Source organism: Cyprinus carpio, chromosome B3 (assembly GCF_018340385.1).
Source record: "Cyprinus carpio isolate SPL01 chromosome B3, ASM1834038v1, whole genome shotgun sequence".
Lineage (NCBI taxonomy): Eukaryota > Metazoa > Chordata > Actinopteri > Cypriniformes > Cyprinidae > Cyprinus > Cyprinus carpio.
This window is the reverse complement of record NC_056599.1, coordinates 27,494,541-27,513,928: the sequence shown is the minus strand read 5'-3', so window position 1 is coordinate 27,513,928 and position 19,388 is coordinate 27,494,541. Positions and strand designations below refer to the sequence as shown.

Sequence of the window (19,388 nt, the reverse complement as noted above, 5' to 3'; positions counted from 1 at the left end):
TTAAGAAATACACATTATGAAGACATTAAATATTATCTTGAGATTTCATTAACATTTAATTGTAAGCTACTATTACTATTTTTACACCTCAAAATTTGGCATAGGCTGTGCCTCCCCTGCCTCCCCTGACAAGCCGCCACTGGTAAAAGACAGTTATTAATGTGTGGGTTTCAGATTAGCGGTTAAGTTAGTCTGGTTGAGGTATCTGTTAGACTTGAACAGGACAGCTCCCGGAAGCATAATGCAATACTAACCCCATTTCCAACCTTAATACTATAGAGGAAGACACTCGGATTGTTCCTGCAAGAGAGTAATATAAGTGTCGTTGGATAAAATGCTTATGGCTCTACTGTATTTCAACATTTCTGTCAGCAGAGTTCTGAGTGCTCAGTGAAAATATCTTTGCCCCAGATTCTCATGTGGTTGGATTTCAACCTATTCTATGTAATTGTGAAGAAGAAAACTTTCAACCAGATCTAACAATGGCTGTTCAAAGCACAATATAAATGCCTCACAATGAAATTGGAAACCAATGAAATGAGAAGTGAAACCTGAAATCTCTTTTTCATTCATACACATCTGCACCTAAAGATGTTTCAAGTTTCAGGAGATGTTTGTAAACCAAAATTAAGTAAAAGATGTTTGATGTGTTCCGTTCTTTCAGTTTTACAGTAGGTTACACTCGACTCTTCACTGCACAGTATGGGGGGTTTGCAGTCATAAATCAGTTTTATGTGAGACTGGATTTTAACATATAGTCAAGGTTAACTAGATAGCCATACTAAGGTCAAACCTACATGCACCATGAGGTCAAATATTGACTGTTGCCCTATTAATATTCCTAATGTTTTGGGTCATATTGCATAACTTTTGAACTATGTAATGGATTACATACCATGCATGAAGAAGTGGCATATCTGTCCACAGATGTTCAGAATAAACATTATATAAACTATTTATCTGCAATAACCTGTGTGTGTGGTTTTTTTTTTTTTTTTTTTTTTTTTTTTTGTGCAGATAACGTGTACAGAGAATGCCTTGCCGTGTGTGTGTGTGTGTGTGTGTGTGTTTTCTACAAGTACGTGGGAAACTTTCATACAGTTATTTCACAATGACACATAAATCATATGTTTTCTTATAATAATTGTTCAATTAACTGTTTTATACAGTGAGATCAAAAAGTCTAGGTTTTAAAGTTCATTATAAAAAAGGTTTTAGTTTAAGAATTTTAATATATTATATAAAAATATATATATACATATAATATATATATCGAGGAGGTACGTGGTTTCACTTTATTAAATTATAAAAAAATACTACATCAAATACTAAGTTGTTCTTGCTTGCACAGTAGCAGAAACAGCTTATAAAGCTTGCAATAAAGTTTTTTTTTTTTTTTTTTTATGAAAATTGTTGTATTAAATAAAAGTAGCATATAAAATATAAGCTATTCTTTGCACCCTGTATCAGTTTTATTCCACATTTTACTGCATTTAGACTTTGTGAATCTAATCTAATGTGAAGGTTACAGAAGTGTTATTGAATGAGGGACACTAGTCATGTTTTCAGGAGTTCTTCATTCGGGTAGCTCACTGTAAAATCTTCAAAGACGATAGAGCCCGTGTGTTCTTGTTGAGAGTTGTCACTTGGAATCTTTAGCAAGACTGTCATCCGACCTTCATAGACACGGTTTGCTTTTTATTTGTGGCTTATCTTTATGGTTTTTTATGTGTTCCAAATGTTATATATATACTGTATTTATGTCAGTATACAGCATCCAAAACACTTGTTTGAGTAAATTTGCAGGTTAATTTCTCTGTGAAACACAGGATGGCCGTTAGACAGAGACGTTGACGCTACAAGTCTACAAGATTCATTAGCTGTCCTTTGGTGTAACAGAAGTAACATGGGGGGGATTAATAATGTATGGACTTTTATCTTCCCTCAAAGGAAGCAATTTAACCAGCCGTGCTAAGCCTTTATTCACACAGGGATGGCGAAAAGCAAAATCGCTCATCCAATCAGTGGGACGGAGGAGTGGGCTAGCAAGGATAATGCTCAGATTTATATTTAGACAGCAGGGAGGGCTTCCACCACAGCCAGTGGCTTACTGGAGCATGTGATTACCACTAGATGCTGTTTTTTAGCTAGCGATAAAGGTTTCCCCTCATTATTGAGAGCACTGTTGGAATTCATGTGCATTGTATTTAAAAGTAGAAAAAGAGCCACTTAATCAGGTCATGCTGTTAACATGTGATCAGCTGGAGGAGTGGTGTTGTACTGTAGTAGGTAGCTACTCTTGATCCAGGCAAGTAGGTTCAAACACAGTTTGCACTGTACAGTGTAGGTTCAAATTTGACATCAAAGATGTACCTTTTGGCTTTTGTAACTTAGAAAATAAAATACAAAGTACAGGTTTCATTTTCAGAATGCAGATGGGGACGCACAAATACGGACATGTCCACATTTCAGTGGGCCTAAACAGCTTAACCTTTTACAGCAGATTTATTTCATTAACAGTAAATCATACTTCTCGCTCCATAAGTTGCACACACATTCAAAGTCCAATCTGATTCACCAATGAATCGTGCAATCTGCAATCTGTTAACCTTATCGACAGGTTCATTGGAAATATTCAGCTTGTTCATGAATTGGACAGCGTCTCAGAGAAGGTGGCATGAATTTATTTTTTTTAGGATACATAACGAACAACAATGTTTTTATGTGATGTAGTGGAGTAAAAGTATGGTATTAGATTTTGGAATGTAGTAAAATAAATGTAACATTTTCCCCAAATAAAAATATACAAAATACAGATACTTGAAAAAAGTAGAGTAATGATGTAAAAATGCTTCTGTCCACCTTTATCATTAACTAAAATAATTTGTTGTTCACTGAAATTAAACATATCTATTGGATTGAGATCTGGAGACTGTGGAGGCCATTTGAGTAAAGTGAACTCATTGTCATGTTCAAGAAACCAGTCTGAGTTGATTTGAGCTTTGTGACATGGTGCATTATCCTGCTGGAAGTAGCCATCAGAAGATGGGTACACTGTACTAATAAAGGGATGGACATGGTCAGCTACAATACTCAGGTAGGCTGTGGTGTTTAAACAATGCTCAATTGGTACTAAGGGGCCTAAAGTGTGCCAAGAAAATATCCCCCACACCATTACAGCACCACCACCAGCCTGAACCATTGAGACAAGACAGGATGGATCCATGCTTTCATGTACTTTATGCCAAATTCTGACCCTACCATCTGAATGACGCAGCAGAAATCGAGACATCAGACCAGGCAACGTTTTTCCAGTCTTCTATTGTCCAATTTTGGTGAGCCTGTGTGAATTGTAGCCTACATTTCCTGTTCCTAGCTGACAGGAGCGGCACCCGGTGTGGTCTTCTGCTGCTGTAGCCCATCTGCTTCCGGTTTCGATGTGTTGTGCGTTCAGAGATTGTATTCTGCATACCTTGGTTGTAACGAGTGGTTATTTGAGTTACTGTTGCCTTTCTATCATCTCTAACCAGTCTGTCCATTCTCCTCTGACCTCTGACTTCAACAAGGCATTTTCATCCACACAACTGCTGCTCACCGGATATTTTCTCTTTGTCGGACCATTCTCTGTAAACCCTAGAGATCGTTGTGCGTGAAAATCCCAGTAGATCAGCAGTTTTTGAAATACTCAGAGCAGCCCGTCTAGCACCAACAACCATTCCACGTTCAAAGTCACTTAAACCCCCTTCTTCCCCATTCTGATGCTCGGTTTGAACTTCAGCAAGTCGTCTTCACTAAATCTAGATGCCTAAATGCATTGAGTTGCTGCCATGTGATTGGATGATTAGCAATTTGTGTTACCAAGCAATTGAATAGATGTACCTAATAAAGAGGCCGGTGAGTGTATATATATATATATATATATATATATATATATATATATATATATATATATATATATATATATATATATATATATATATTTATTAGATTCGACATTATGATTAGATGATACTTAAAATTTGAAATGCTACTTCAGTTATAGCGAACTGAAATAAGTTGAAGCACTAAATCTGTTAACTGGAAATAAATAAAAAATAAAACTGAAATAAATATACATATAAATAAAAAAAATACATTTTTAAAAGCACATAATAAAATTACAAACATTAAACAACAATTAAAATTAAAACTGAAAATATAAAAATAAAGCTAATTGAAAGTATTAATAAATCTGTAATAGTATAGAAATAATACTAATATAATGCTGGCCCAATATACTTTCCACCATTCCCTTTAAGTAATTTATGTATTTCCTTGCAACTGCTGTTTCTTGCCACTTAATATCTGCATTTTACACAACAAGTCTAAAAAAGGGTGCAAAAAAATGCAGGGTCATGAAGTCTTTGGTATCTTAGCTTAAAAGCTTAACAGAGGTACGGCGGAGTCTTTAAACCTTTAAGCCTCTCTGTACTAAGACAGAGTCCCCAGTGGCCTGCCTGGTATTTGGACTTGCCACTGCGGAGCAAATGAAGCACTGTGGAGAAAGTGCCCACTGCAGAAAATTTCAAATGTGGCTTTCAGAAGAACTAAATAAATGTTTGTTCTTACATTATCACTCAGGTTATTGTAAATGGAAATGTTTTTTTTCCCCCAGGCCAGTGGTTTTTCAGTGCTGCTCTTCTGTCATTGTGTCTGTCTATTCTGCCATGCAAAGGCAAAAGACCGTAATTTCGATTTTTGTCAAAAATTAGTTGTTGATATTTTTGGGACATTCAATACATCCTTTATCATGTGTATAACTATCTTAAGTCAATTTTGTTGTTTTTCCGAGAAAATAATGGTTAGTCTCAACCGTAACTTTGAAAAGTCCCGGAGAAACCAAGGCAGAGCACCGTATAACACCAGTTACCGCTCTTTCACTTTTTTTGGAATGCTCAAATTGAATTACGGCATTCTGTCTTTGTTTAGCCGCGCGTCAATATGAAGTTCCGGTTCCGGTTTGGAGTTATACGGTGTTCTGCCTTTTTTTGCTGTCCATTAAAGTCTGCGGCATTTTAATTACGGTGTAGACAAACAAATTAGATAGATAGTGATCTACCAAACAGCTCCATATAACAGCACTGTAAAGACTATATACCTTGGCAACAATACATAATCGTGAATAACTTTTAAAGATTTTTTTAATCAATATAACAATTATGCTATGGCTAGCATTCTTTTATGTTACTGAGCATACCAAATAAATTGGTATTCACAATATCCACTTTTAGTCTGCTTATGATAAAAAAACAAAACAAAACAAACAAACAAAAACCCTTAAAACAGTCACATTACTTTATACAATATCCTATATGAGACAGCCCATGATCACTAGATTTTATACAGGTGTTACTATAACGATTTTGTAAAAGGTGATCAGCAACCAAATATAGATAATGTGGAAGTTACTGTCTTTTGCCTTGGTGTGACTTCTCACGTTTTGCAGACAATACAAAGGCAGAGTACATTAACTTCAAAATAGGGGTAAATCAATTTTGAGCTCACAATTTTTTAATGTAGATCATTTTCATTACTAAAACACCTAATTGTTAAATTTCCAGTGTCCTACCTGTAATTAATTTGGCTGGACAAGTAAAAAACTAGTAAAAAAGTCGTTTTTCTCAGTTTCACACTCTATCGAGTTAAGGTCTTTTGCCTTTGTAGGGCAGTATTGTGGTCTGTGAAGAGTTCTTCAAGACACAAGCAGTTGCCTGGTCACCCTCAGCAAGTGTTGTTGTGAAGTCTTTGGCATCACTCGGCCACCATTCGAAAACCATATTTTAGCAAGATGAAAAAAAAGATTGAGTACAGAGTCAACACTGATGAAGATTCCATTCACATTCAATTAGAATCAGAAACAGAAGGCAATAAAGCTCAGAGAGAGAGCGTCTGCTCTCAGCCAAGCAGCAGAGCTTATCAAGCCAGATTTATTCAAAAAATAAACATATGATTTATAAAGCGACTTTCCCAGAACACATCTCCTTGGCAATTAACAAAACTCACTTTACCATGAAAAAAAATGCATTAAGCCAGTTGTTCAGCATTAGCTGCACCATAGAGCCAAGTATATTACTATGCATTCCAGGAGCGGATGTGTTGCATTAAAATTATTTTGGGAAATTCAGTGAAAATGTTAATATCAGGGTCAATTTAACACATTAATTTATTACAAACCATTATTAAGCTACTTTTTGAAATGTCTATTCAATGAGTTACTTTTCTGCCCCAATATTTCATTATTTGCAAGCTTTTTCAGCAAATAATGATGTATGTGATTATTTGTATTTCATTTGATTATTTAATCAGCATATTATATAATAAAACAATATTTAGGAAAAATGTAAATTCTATCATCATTAACACACCCTAGTTCAAAATCTGCAAGAGTTTCTATTTTTAAACACAAATATTCTGAAGAATGTTGGTAAACAAACAGCTGCTGGTAGCCATTGACTTCCACTGTATGAAAAAATATGACTATGCCTACCAACTTTTTGTGTTCATCAGAAGAAAGAAACTCAAACAGGTTTTTAACAACTTGAGAATTTTCATTCTTGAGTGAAATGTGCCTTCAATTATCATTATCCTTAAGTCAATTTTCTGCCCAATGCAAATACTGTAGCTGAAAGTTACATTTTGAGAAAACAATCTGAATGAATCTGGCTTTACAGGTTCTCTGTGATGCAGAGTTTTAATATATGAGGCTTTTTTGTGTTAAAGTTTGTTTTTACCAACACCATTCATTATAGTAGCACAGCATGATGTATTCATTCAAGCCTCTTGATCCAAATTGAGGATGCATTAAAATAAACGCAGTAGTGTTTATTGATAACAAATGCTAGTTAAACGTGAGATGATGATGGCTTTTTAGCCCTTCAGTTCCTGTCATTGTAAACACAATGTAGCAAAAAGAACAAACAAAAAACAGACTTTTGTTTGGATTTTAAACCAACTGAACAACTGAAATTATCCTCTATAGTGATATTTATGCAATACACACAATTCAGCATCCGAGCCAACTGGCACAAGGTACTGCTGGGACATGTGACAGATCCTAGGTAGTCTAAAACCACCCACTTACCTACAGTATCACACACACACACAAAATGCCAGGCAGACGTGCGTTAGCTGCCCGCTATCTGTGCCATCTGTTTCCTATGGGATTGTTGATTTAATAATTAATAAGTTCACTCACATAGAAGAACATGTGGTGACTCTGTGGTGCTCACAGCTTAGGCAAATGTGGAAATGGAGCCAGCAGGGGAGGCTGCACTTGCGTGGGTTTCGCCCTGGGGGACATACAGTACGTGGCCAGGCAGGTTGAATAAACCTACAATTGCTGCACTTCAGGCTGAAAATAAACGGCTGAGAGACTGTGCAGTGTGGCAGCTGTCACAGGATTCAAGCAGAATGGATTGACTTTCATTAACATTATCATAATGTCGTGAAATGTGTACTTCTAACAGTAGGTGGATGTTCCTGCGGCTACAGGAAGTTTTGTGTTCCAGGAGTTGATTTTTATTAAAACTAACAGATTTTAACTTTTTTTTTTCTTCCTAACTAACAAGGCCACATTAAGTCCTTGGAAACTTTTCATTATTTATTGTATCTCTTCAAATGCATTATTATATAGATTTGATCATTTTGCCCTCTAGACCAATACTTTCTATCTCAAAGTACAATAATCTATTATGAAATATTTTCTTTTCTTTTTTTGTATTAAATACAGAATTTCAGTATTTATTGCATGAAAATTCATTGTATCAATTTTGAAAGAAATTTTTACCATACCCAAAAGTTAGTGTACTTGTTCACTAATGAGAAAACAGTGTCGGTGAAGAGCAAGCTTGAAATGAAATTTTAGACATGCGATGTGCAAAGAAAAAAATTAATGAACAAATGTTTATTGTGCGTCATTGCAGTCATGCTGTAATTTAGTCAAAGTATTTAATTAAGAATGATGATATTATTTTTTTGTTGTTAGTTGTTATGTTTTGCATAATTGGTAGGTAGTTAGTTTTTGTTTGTAAATGGCTGGAGCCAGCCATTTTATTCCACAAATGCTGGAAATTGAATTTCTTCAAGGTGGTTCTGTGGAAATAATGAAAGAATATGTCTGAATGCACTGTTGAAACTCAAATGAGTTTGAAATTAGTGGTGATCAAATAGTACTTTAATGGCATTTATGTTAGTCCACAGGACCAAATGTGTCCACAGATGATAAAGCATCCAGTAACTACAAGTTTGTTGTGACATATGTTCTATTTTGTTTTTGATATTTAAGGAACCAATCTTTCTGTCACTTCTGACGATCACTAGAGCTTGATTTGAAATTTTGAGGATATTATTACCAGAACAGTTTATTGTTCATCTGTTTTTAAGTATCAAAACACTGAAGATAGCCAAGATCATCTATTTCTCTTGGGAAATTCATAACTTTGAGCCTTCCTGTGTAACCTTTCTCTGACTTTTTGAAATGCAAAAGCTGGTGTCTTCCCCTCTAGAAGATTCAAAACATATTTTTGAAAACTACGTTTGGGAGAGCCAAGGGTAGTCTGGGGATTGATTCAAGCAATAAAAAGCAGCTTTGTCTTTTACCTGTGAGATTTCCGAGCCAAAAATATACAAACTCTATCACAGAAGGTGCACACAGCAATCCAGTGTCTCACAGAAATAATAAGATTTCAATTTGAACCACTAAAGGAATCTCCACAGGCAGGGTGCAACAAGTTAATGAAGGCCAGTGACTGGTTCAGGCCCTCTAGCCTGACATGTTTTTAATCCAATTCCACAATTAAATCATTACCTTCAGATGTTCAATGAGCCACAATAATTTGAGGTCTTTTATCTCGTTATATTTTTTGCTAAGGTTTAGTGTTTGTACACACAGACACACACAATCAAGTATTGTCATTAAATTTGAAGAAATTGTCATATTTTCAATATTAAAATCAAATTTCTATTCTTCGCCCACTTCCCCCACCCTCTTTATTCCTGAAAAACAGAACAAATGCCTTGTGTTCTCAATAAATTGTTTTTTGTAGCAAGGTTAGAGATCATAGAGGATGACATTAGATTTGATTATGCTTATCCTGAATGAGCAATTGCCCTAAAACCACCTGGTTATGAGACAGAAACATTCACAAGATCAGCAAAGTGGTGCATGAGCTGATTTTTATCCTACTCTAAATTATGCTGGTTTGAGAAGTTACATTCCTAGAAATAAAAGGTTCCAAAAGAGGGTTTTCACAGCAAAACCATAGAAGAACCATTTTGGTTTCCTCAAAGAACCATTCATCGAACAGTTCTTAAAAGAACAATTTTTGAAGAACATTTTAATAATATTAGGAATCTTTTTCTTTTGTAAAGAACCTTTAGTGCATTGGAAAGATTCCATGGATGTTAAAGGTTCTTTAGGGAACCATAGATGCCAATAAAGAACCTTTAAGTTTAAAAAGGTTTAAATGTCTAAAATATGTTTTAGTCTTATATATATACTTTTTTTTCCCCAGAGGAACTGTTGACATATCCAGCTAATAGTAGAATTTCCTCAGGATTTTGTAGTGGAAATGTAAAAAAACAAAATTACCTCATGAAATTTTACACTTTTGTTTCCGTCTGCATTGCAGTCCTTTATAGACAGAAGTTCAAGAGCAAAGACATCTCTTAAAGACTATGTTTCCTCTTTTCAACTGCCTAAAGTATTTTGCAAGCCACATAGGTGCTAAGATTGCTAAACCCTTATGCTCTCTCAACACAAGAAAGCACTCTACAGAGGAAAGTGTAACAAGAGGGCATCGCCAATGCATCTGCCATTGCCTACAAGCTCCCTGCGGGGTCTGTAACAGATAGGGTGCTAATGCAAGAATGTAGTCAGCCCCCTTCCAGCTAGCATCCACAGAGAATGGCCCACTTTTTATGTAGCATTTCATGTATCTAGTGAAGTAGAAATTTCCAGAAAGCCTACAAGAGGCTTTGCATTGTAAAAACACAAACTGACAGCAAAATTCCGAATGCGAAAGCAGGCACTCCCACAGGCTCTCTGGGTGCGAATCCATCTGCCTTTAGACGACTCGTAGTCTAGCCAGGAGACAGAAGCATCCCGAGGGGGAACATTTTGCTCTGTATTGGTGAGCATACTGTGGATGTGTTGGTGTGCCGAGCCTCCTCTTAAAATAGGGCAAGCGTGATACAATGCAGGGATCAGTAGAGGCTGCTTTGAAGAGCCCTTCTCTTAGGATTTATTTAAAAGAAGTGGCATCAGAGGGGAGAGTGTGAACCCCTACTAATGCCCAAATCATAGAAAATGTGAAGGGTTCTTAGAGTCCTTTAGTCTGACAGTTGAAAGGGAGAGTTTAAAGGTAAAGCGTGTAATTTCAGTGCAGCACCAAACAGAATTGTAATGGTTTATTTTGAAAAGCCTGACTGGGCCAGACGTAATGTCATGGGCTCAACCAATGCAGTGAGGTTGGGGTAGGAGTTGGGCCTTTTATTTGGATCTTTGACATCTTTGATATGTGTCAAATAGGGGTGGGTAATATACTGGTAGACACGCTTAACCGCTTTAAAATTTGTCAACCGTTAGAGATTTTTGGTAGTTTTGATTATCTGATTTATTTTTTGTTTTTTTTTAGAGATTTTTGGGTTAGCACATGTTTTTAAGTATTGCAGTTAAAAACAAGTGAATTTCTACTATAAAAACTTTGATGGCATTGATTGCGTCTGGTGATGGCATTTGCTGAGATCGCTCATCTTCTCTCATCTCCTTGCAGGAGTGTTTCTGTTTTGGTTATTTTTTACTATGCATTGTGTTTTCCTTGACTTTTTGATTAACCAATTTTAACTGGTAGTGGATTTGTTTTTCCTAGTTCACATTTTGCTATTTGTATGTGTCAAAAGGCTTTGCAAGCATCTTCATAAACACAGTAATTTAGGTTTTAAGTGAAAGCAAACAGCTGAGAAAGAAAACACATGTGTAACAGTGTTTTGGATCCAGGCAGCTCTTAAAGTGACAGCAGTCTAATATTCCTGTTGTCTGTCAATCATGTTAATCAAACAACAAAAGAGAGAAAATCGTCTCAGGTTACGCATGTAACCATGGTTCCTTGAAGGAATGAGGCGTTGCATCGGAGGACGCTTTGGGAACGCCCTTCAGCGTGACCGGCCCTGAATCATGTGTGTAATCAGTCCAATGGATGGGCAAGACGTCATAGGCGGGTGACATCAGAGACCAGGAAGATTAAAAGCCCATGTGGCAAAGCCAACATTTAGCCTCTAGGAATGAAGCAAGCGCCGGCAGAGATGCCGGAAGTGTGGCACTGCGACAAACTCTCTTGTTCCTTCGGTGAACCATGGTTACATGCGTAACCTGAGACGTTCCTCTTCAGGAACTCAACCTGCATCAGAGGACGCTTTGGGAACGAGAATGACCACGCCGCCAGACTTTCAAATCTCTGCCTAGTGTGGAAGAGCACAGCTAAAGAGAGAGAAAGAGCCAGGAGCCTGACAAGTAATCGGGGACATCCCGCCCAATGGCCAAACTTCTGAAGGAGTGAGTCTTGACCCCCAAGAAGGGGGAGACCAGAGGACTCAAGGTTTTAGGATAGCATCCTGATCCACCGTCTAGCATAAGTTTCTTCTGGCCGGTGGCCTCAGCCTTAGTGCACTGCAGAGGAAATGTGTAACCAGAGGGTGTCTGCCCACTGACTGGCCACCGAGAGGGGCACAGTAGGCCTCAGTGGCCGCCACATAGACCTTCAGGGTGGAGTGGGTCAACCCTGCAGAGAGAAGGGCCTGCAGGAACTCCAGAACTGTACCAACTGGGCAGTTAACTGGGTCGAGCTGGAGGTCTCCGCACCAGGAGGTGAAAGTTTCCACCTCAAGGCATACAGTTTCCCCATGGAGGGAGCTCTGGATTCGAGGATGGTCACAGCAATCTCAGTTAAAACACTGGAAGCTATGAGCTGTGCCCCCTCAGGGGCCACACCCATAACTTCTAACTCCGAGCGTGGGCGTACCCTCCACTTGTGAGAGGAGGTCCCTCCTGATGGGAATCTCCCATGGAGCACCGTCGAGGAGGGAAATCAGGTCCGAGAACCATACTCGGCCCGGCCAGAATGGAGCTACTAACAGCAGAAGAACCCCGTCCCAGCACACTCTTTCCAGAACTCCCGGGAGCAGAACAATCAGAGGAATGGCGTACAGATGAAGCCTCAGCCATGTCTGTACCATGGCATCCAGCCGCAGTGGAGCTGGATGAGTCAGAGAGAGAACAAGAGGGGACAGTGCAATTTCTCTTGAGTCGCAAACATGTCCACCTGAGCCTGGCCAAACATTGCTTGAAGCATCCATTCCCCGCGCCTCGGCCCCTGCCTCAACAGGATGTCTGCTCCCATATTCAGATGCCCAGAAGTATGGTGACCAACACATGGTGACCTCTTAGGTCTGGGAGAAAGTGTTGTAGTGCCCGAAGCACGGCCAGCATCTCCAGGCAGTTTATGTGCCATGTCAGATGGTGACCACTCCACATACCGTGGGCAGGGTGGCCACTCATGACCACACCCCAGCCGGTGAGGGACGCGTCCGTCGCTAGCATTACGCGGTGACAAGGAGCTCCCAGCACCGGGCCCTGAGACAAGAACCCAGGCTTTCTCCACATGTCCAAGGCACGTAGGCATCACTACACAATCTTGATCATACAAAGTGGGTTTCCCCTCGAGGAAAACCCCTTGGTCTTGAGCCACCACTGTAGGGTTCTCATATACAGCCGGCTAAGAGGTATCAGGTTGGACGTAGCTGCCATCAGACCCAGCAGTCTCTGAAACTGCTTGACAGTGAGTGACCGGCCTTCTCTCACTCTCTTGACTGCGGTGAGGATCGACTCGATCCGAGCAGGTGACATACATGCCTGCATCGTGGTCGAATCCCACACCATGCCCAGATAAGTGGTTCTCTGTGCTGGAGAAAGCATACTTTTTTTGGCGTTAAGTCTTAACCCCAGCTCTTTCGTGTGAGCGAGAACGACACCTCGATGCCGAACCGTCATCCGTTCTGATTGAGCTAACGTCAACCAATCGTCGATGTGGTTGAGTCGTGAAAGTGTGGGGTGAGAGTGCAAGGCCAGAGGAAGAACCGGTATTGGTAGGCTTTTGCCCTCAAAAGCAAACCTCAGGAACTTCCGATGAGGAAGGATGGAGATAAGTGCATCTTTTAGATCGATCGTGACACACCGGTCCTCGGACTTGGTCTGAGATGAACTTACCTGCGAGCGTGCTGAACTTCAGTCCCCTGACTGAGCAGTTCAAAAAGACGCAGATCTAAAATAGGATGCTTCTGTTCCATTACCAGAGCCTGCTCGGGGCCCACCAGGGTGGGAAAGTCCCTGTTGAATTGAGGTGGAGGAGAACCGAACTGGATTCTGTGGCCTCTCACTACAGTGTGCAGGACCCACTGAGACACATTTGGCAGTAGTTTTCACGCTGCCAAATAGTCTACTAAGGTAATCAGCCTCTCAAGACTGATCTCTGGTGTCATCAGAGCAGTTAGCTTTGTTCCCTGAAGCACCGGCAGGAAATGGCTGAACTAGCTGCTCTGGAAACATCCCTGAAGGTTGCGAGCCTCTTAGCACCACTACGTTTCTGGGCGGTAACTGAGAGAAGTGCTCGCTGGAACAGCGGCAGGGTTGGCAGATGGATCTCCTGAGGGCACTGAGGAGAGACGGCCACTGTGTAATGCGGTGTATACCGCTCTTCTTCCGAGGGGCCTGACCTCTGAGGTCCTGAGCCACAGCATCTCATAGCATTTAGGGACTCTCATCGCTGAAGTCTCCTATTTAAAATGACAGTCCTCAGACCCACATTGTCTGAAGAAAGACTAGACCAGGGCCTGCTCTGGGCAGGACCCAATGAAGCATACTTGGCAGGGGCTCCCACACCGCTATGTGACCTCCTGAAGGAACAAGTCTCACGAGACTGGCCTCTGGTGCACCTAGAGCAGCTAGGTCTGTGCCCTGAAGCGGCAGACTGGCAGGGGAAGGCCGTACTATTTGCTCTAGAGACCTCCATAGAGGTAGTGAGCCTCTTAGTACCGATACGTTTCCAGGCAGTAACTTAGAGAAGAACTCGCTGGAAACATGCAGTGTACACCACTCTTCCCCAGAGGGAGCTGGCCCTCAAAAAGTCCTAGGCCTAGGCATCAGGACGTTTACAACGAAGACTATACAGCGAGAATGACAGTCCGCAGAATCGCATTCTGCTAGAAGCTTTCACCTGGGAGCGACACTCTGACTCTAGACTCTGCGGAATACAAGAAGTGACACCCCAGCACGAGGGGCTGGAACACGGTAGGGTTGGGAATGGTTAGGCTGTGATGTCATTGTTGGGCGCCTCAACCTCCTCAGAGGAAGAGAGGTAAACACGTGCTCTCACTCGAGAAATTTTTATCCCAAGAGCCCCTTTATATATCTATATAACTTCTCATAGTCAGATAAATATTCAGTTTTGTTCCTCAGAATAAAAAGGTCTGGTCTGGTGTAGAAAAATTCACATCAAAAACTAAATTTTATGTAATATACGCGTTGCCTCGACAGCGCGTGAGTTTTTTTTTTTTTTCACTCAGTCACACAAACAACATCAGTCTCCTCAGAGAAAGATGAACGCTGCAGCAAGCTCTCACTCAGAGGGGGAAGAAACCGCAGCGAGGTCTTCCAGGCCTCGAGAACGAGCTCTATATCTAGGATACAGGGCTAGGATGAGCCATCTCCAACCCGTCCGCCAGATCATGTGCGATCCCCGTGATCTTGGTCGCCGCCGTGCCTCAGCAGCAGCGGGACAGCAACCACAAGATCGCATGCACGGACACACTCCTTGGAGCGTGCCCGGGCAAGAGTGGAGCACTTAACAGCAAGAAAAGCACAATCAGCCCCCCGAGAGCCGACTGCGCAAACTCCACTCCTCATTAATAATGCTCATTATAATATCAGGCATAATATGCTTGTGTAACTGATGCTTGTGCAGTTGATGCTTGTGCAACTGATGCTTGTTCAACCGGGCGAGCTCATCGACGCCCTCCATATCAATCTCCTCAGAGAAAGTCAGGCAGAGCATCGCGCCCTCTCCCCGGAGAAGTACCGCAGCGTGGGCTTTCGAAACTCCAAGAACGGGCGGCGGATCTGGTGGTTGAGGAAGAAGATAGGGACTCACCCGTCTACATTCCTTCCATCGGCGAAAGCGGGGCTAGCACCACGAGAAACGCCAGTGAAGGCTCCCTCCTCAAAGAGAGCCTTTTGAGAGTGAAGCAAAGCAGTAACAAACGCTCGCATCGCGGGCCGTCAACCCCCTCGAGAGCTGATTCTGCATGCTTCACAAACTGCGTGTGTCCCTAGCCCAAACTTTTTCTTTTGCGGGCAGGGACAAACACACAGCCTGAACGCTACTTGCTCTCGCCCTAAACTTCTCTTGACTGAAGCTTGACATAATGGAGCTTATCAGTGGACAAACAACACTAAATAAGACTCAAAAACAGATAGCGACTGACACACACACACACACAGAGCGCTTGCTGAAAGACAGAAGGCTAAATGCCGGCTTTGCCGCACTGCTTTTAAGCTTCCTGGTCTCTGACGTCACCCGCCTATGACGTCTCGCCCAATCATTGGACTGATTACACACATGATTCAGGGCCGGTCACGCTGAAGGGCGTTCCCAAAGCGTCCTCCGACATTCTTGACTAAATTACTTTTATAACTTTAAAAATTATTTCTTGTTGTTGTTGTTTATAGGCTAGTATATGTTGTTTGTGGTATTGACACTGCTGACAAGAATTATGACATTTCTATGGTATCAAAGATCTAGATATCATAAAGACCTTATTTAGAGCAAAAATTACTATATTGTGGTATATATTGTTAGCGTGAAATAAAATTACTCATATCGTGATATAATATTTTGGTCATGTTGCCCACCCCTTAGTGTCCAGTTTCATTTGGATATTGGCTAATATAATTTACACTGCTGTTTATTTGTATTTTTTAATAAACAAATACATTATTCGGAAAGAAAGCATTAAATTAATCAAAAGTAACATTCAGAATGTAGCAAAAGATTTCTGTTTCAAATGCTGCTCATTTGAACTTTGTATTCATTACAGAATTCTGTATAAAAAAAAATCATCATGTTTTCCACAAAAAATATTTAGCATTATGACTGTTCTAAACATTAATATCAAAAAATGTTTCTTGATCAACAAATCAACATATTAAATTGAAATTAAAAATTAAATTTGAAATTAAATTTTTTAATCATAAATAATAAATAAATAATATTTTAAAATGCATTATCAAAAACATTTATTTTGAAATAATAATTATAAAAAATCATTCTGTTTTTATTTATTTATTTAAATTAAAAATTAAAAATTAAAAATTAAAAATTAAAAATTAAATTTATGCATTTAGCAGACGCTTTTATCCAAAGCGACTTACAGTGCTTTCAGGCTATCAATTTTTACCTATCATGTGTTCCCGAGGAATCGAACCCCCAACCTTGCGCTTTGTAACGCAATGCTCTACCACTTGAGCTACAGGAGCACTATTTATTTATTTATAAATAAAATTATTAAATTTAATAAACTATTAAATAAATAATAAATAAATAAACTAATAAATAAACTATTAAATTTATTTATTTATTTATTTACTTATTTATTATAAGTAGCAGCTTTGTGTAACAAATAGTAGCTTTGGTGACCATAAAATTTTACAAATCTTACCACCCCCAAACTTTTGAACGGTAGTGTTTGTGAATCCACTATATTTTTAAAGGGATACTTCACCCAAAAATGCAAATCTTGCCATCATTTACTCATGCTCAAACACACAAAATAAATTTTAAGGTATGTTAATAGAACTGAATTTTATTGTTTCACAAAAACAGTAGAAAAACATTGATAAAAATATCTTCTTTTGTGTTTTTATAACCCGTGAATTTGTTATCAGATGTCTTTAAAAGTCAGCCTCTTTTTGTAATATCTCTTATGGGAGTGCTATGTTATGTTGAGCAAAAAAAAAAAAAAAAAAATCATTGTTCTCCAAAATCTCTCCTAAAGTATTGCCTCATCCCTAAAGCAATAAGCACATCAGTCCTTGCAGTTTCTGATTGATTTGCCATCTGAGCGGTTTCTGCTGGGTTAAATCGTGCTGGCTGGCTTGTTCATGAGCCTTGTTGATTTGTAGGCACTGGATTCCAGAACTGCCTTTCCTCCCCCTGCTTGGACAGTCTGGTCCTCTGGTCTCAGTGGTCCGCAGGGTATGCAGTGACCAGTGGGGGTTTGCCTCACAGGCCCATCCTGTGACGTCCGCAGGAATTCAGCGACAGATTTTTGCACCAGGAGGACGCAGTGAGGGGCTAGAGAAAGGAAAGGTGCTGGGCTGGCGATGAAAGAGCACATGATGCCTATATGTTCACACACACTAACCTGAGTGTTACGTGATTAACATATGCTTCATGGAATCATTTGGCAAGGCTATTAATATGTTTGTTTGTTTGTTTGTTTGTTTGTTTTTTTCCACAAGCATGACATTTTAGCTCAAACATGGGCATAAACTTCAGCTCTATGTGAGTTGTTGTGCTATAAGCAAGCAACCGTTTGACTGAGCCAGAGCTAATCGCTTAATTAAAGGAATTATGTCAGGTTGGCAATCATCATGATAGTGGAGACCATGAACATCTGCCTCACTCATCACAGAGTGAAATATTCATAACAGTTGCTGGTTGGATGCTGTTAGCATTAGTGTCAGGCAGAGCGGTGTAATGCGATCCTCATGTGCAAGGCTAATGATTACGGATGAGACTCTTTTTTTTTTTTTAGTATGCGATTAGGTTAAGGGTCATTCTGTGTGTTGGCTGCTACAGGTATGTGATGTTAAGTTATTTATTTAATGCTTATTTTATCTTTAATGTCCACTGAGACACTCATATCTAATCTGGCAGCACCAGATAAGTGTAATAATCTAGAAAATTGAAAGATTAAAGGATGTTAAAGGTGTCCAATCCAATCAGTAGTTTGATGAGGGACTTCAGTTTCTTTAAAGGATGTTAAAGGTGTCCAATACATTCTCTCGAATCATCCTTGACATTTGCAAAACAGTAAGTGCATTTCTCAAAACAACTCGTACAAATAGCAAAACACCATGGATTACCTGCAAAAGCCAGTCTCTTACTCAAAATCCTTAGTTCTTCTCTCAAAAATAAATATCTGTGTCAATTAACGTCAGTGCCATCAGAATGACAAGTCCTTGTGTCACTGTGTATGAATAAGACAGTCAAATTTCTTAGTCATGTTGTCAATATAACAGTGTACTCTGGAGGGATGTTCTGATGTAAACTATGGCAACATTTTGAATGAAAGTTACTGTATTGAACATTATGCCATATGCTTATGTATGCCATATATCCATTTCAAAAGTACAAATTTACACATTACTGTATGTGGGATACTGATTGAAAGAGACTGGATAGAATTCCTAGTTACACTTTTACTAGTGGTCTGACCAAAAAAAAAAACAAACAAACAAAAAAAAACCTTTACAATGTCATTGTGATATAGAGAAGGAAAAAAGAAATATGGGCACAAAGATGAAAATAAAAAGATAAGTCCACTGTGTAACTGTCTGTCTATACAGTGTATGCTTTCCAACTGAAGAGTCATGAGATGAACCTTTGAGCTATTTCAGAGAAATGGTTTATCATTGGCTTATCTACATTCTCTTTCAATAGTCAAGATTCACTTGCATAATTCATGCCAAATTTACAAAAAAGTCTAATAATAATGTGTAAAAAAAATGTGCTTGGCAGTTTATGACAACTAGATGAACCTTTTTGCATTCAGTGACTTATACGATGAGCTAACGACTAGATGTTTTGAGGTGTAAGACTATTGCACAGAAAACTATATAATGCATTTTGAGTAACATGACATTAGCAACTGATAATTTAGGAAACTGCAGATAAATGTGCATAATCAACTGCATGAATGTACAAAAGCAATCTCAACTTGTTCAAAAGAATGAGAAACTGGTTTTATGATGTGTATAAATGACTAGATGATGTGGAGGTTGTACAAGTAGTTTTGAGAATTTCATTTCTGATTTGAGAAATGCACCAAAGTGACTGAGAAAAACTGTTTTATTTTGTGGAGGTTGTACAAGTAGTTTTGAGAATTTCATTTCTGATTTTTGAGGTGGTTTTATGTGAATAGTTTAAAGAAGAAAATGTATCCTGCTTTGAAGATTATTTTCAAAACCTGCCACCTGAATAACTGCCATTTGATTTTTTTCAATTGTTTTGACACTA

At 39.2% G+C, this 19,388-nt stretch overlaps 1 protein-coding gene across 1 annotated transcript in view; it reads left to right on the top strand.

Annotated features, from left to right (window-relative positions):
- Positions 1 to 15,326, top strand: part of LOC109057154 — a 77,745-nt gene extending 62,419 nt beyond the window's left edge. The window contains exons 5-6 of the mRNA XM_042721396.1: positions 1,018 to 1,043; positions 15,054 to 15,326. Coding sequence (XP_042577330.1) covers positions 1,018 to 1,043; positions 15,054 to 15,326 — 299 coding nt within the window. The remainder of the gene's footprint in view (positions 1 to 1,017; positions 1,044 to 15,053) is intronic.
- Positions 15,327 to 19,388: the final 4,062 nt, after the last annotated feature.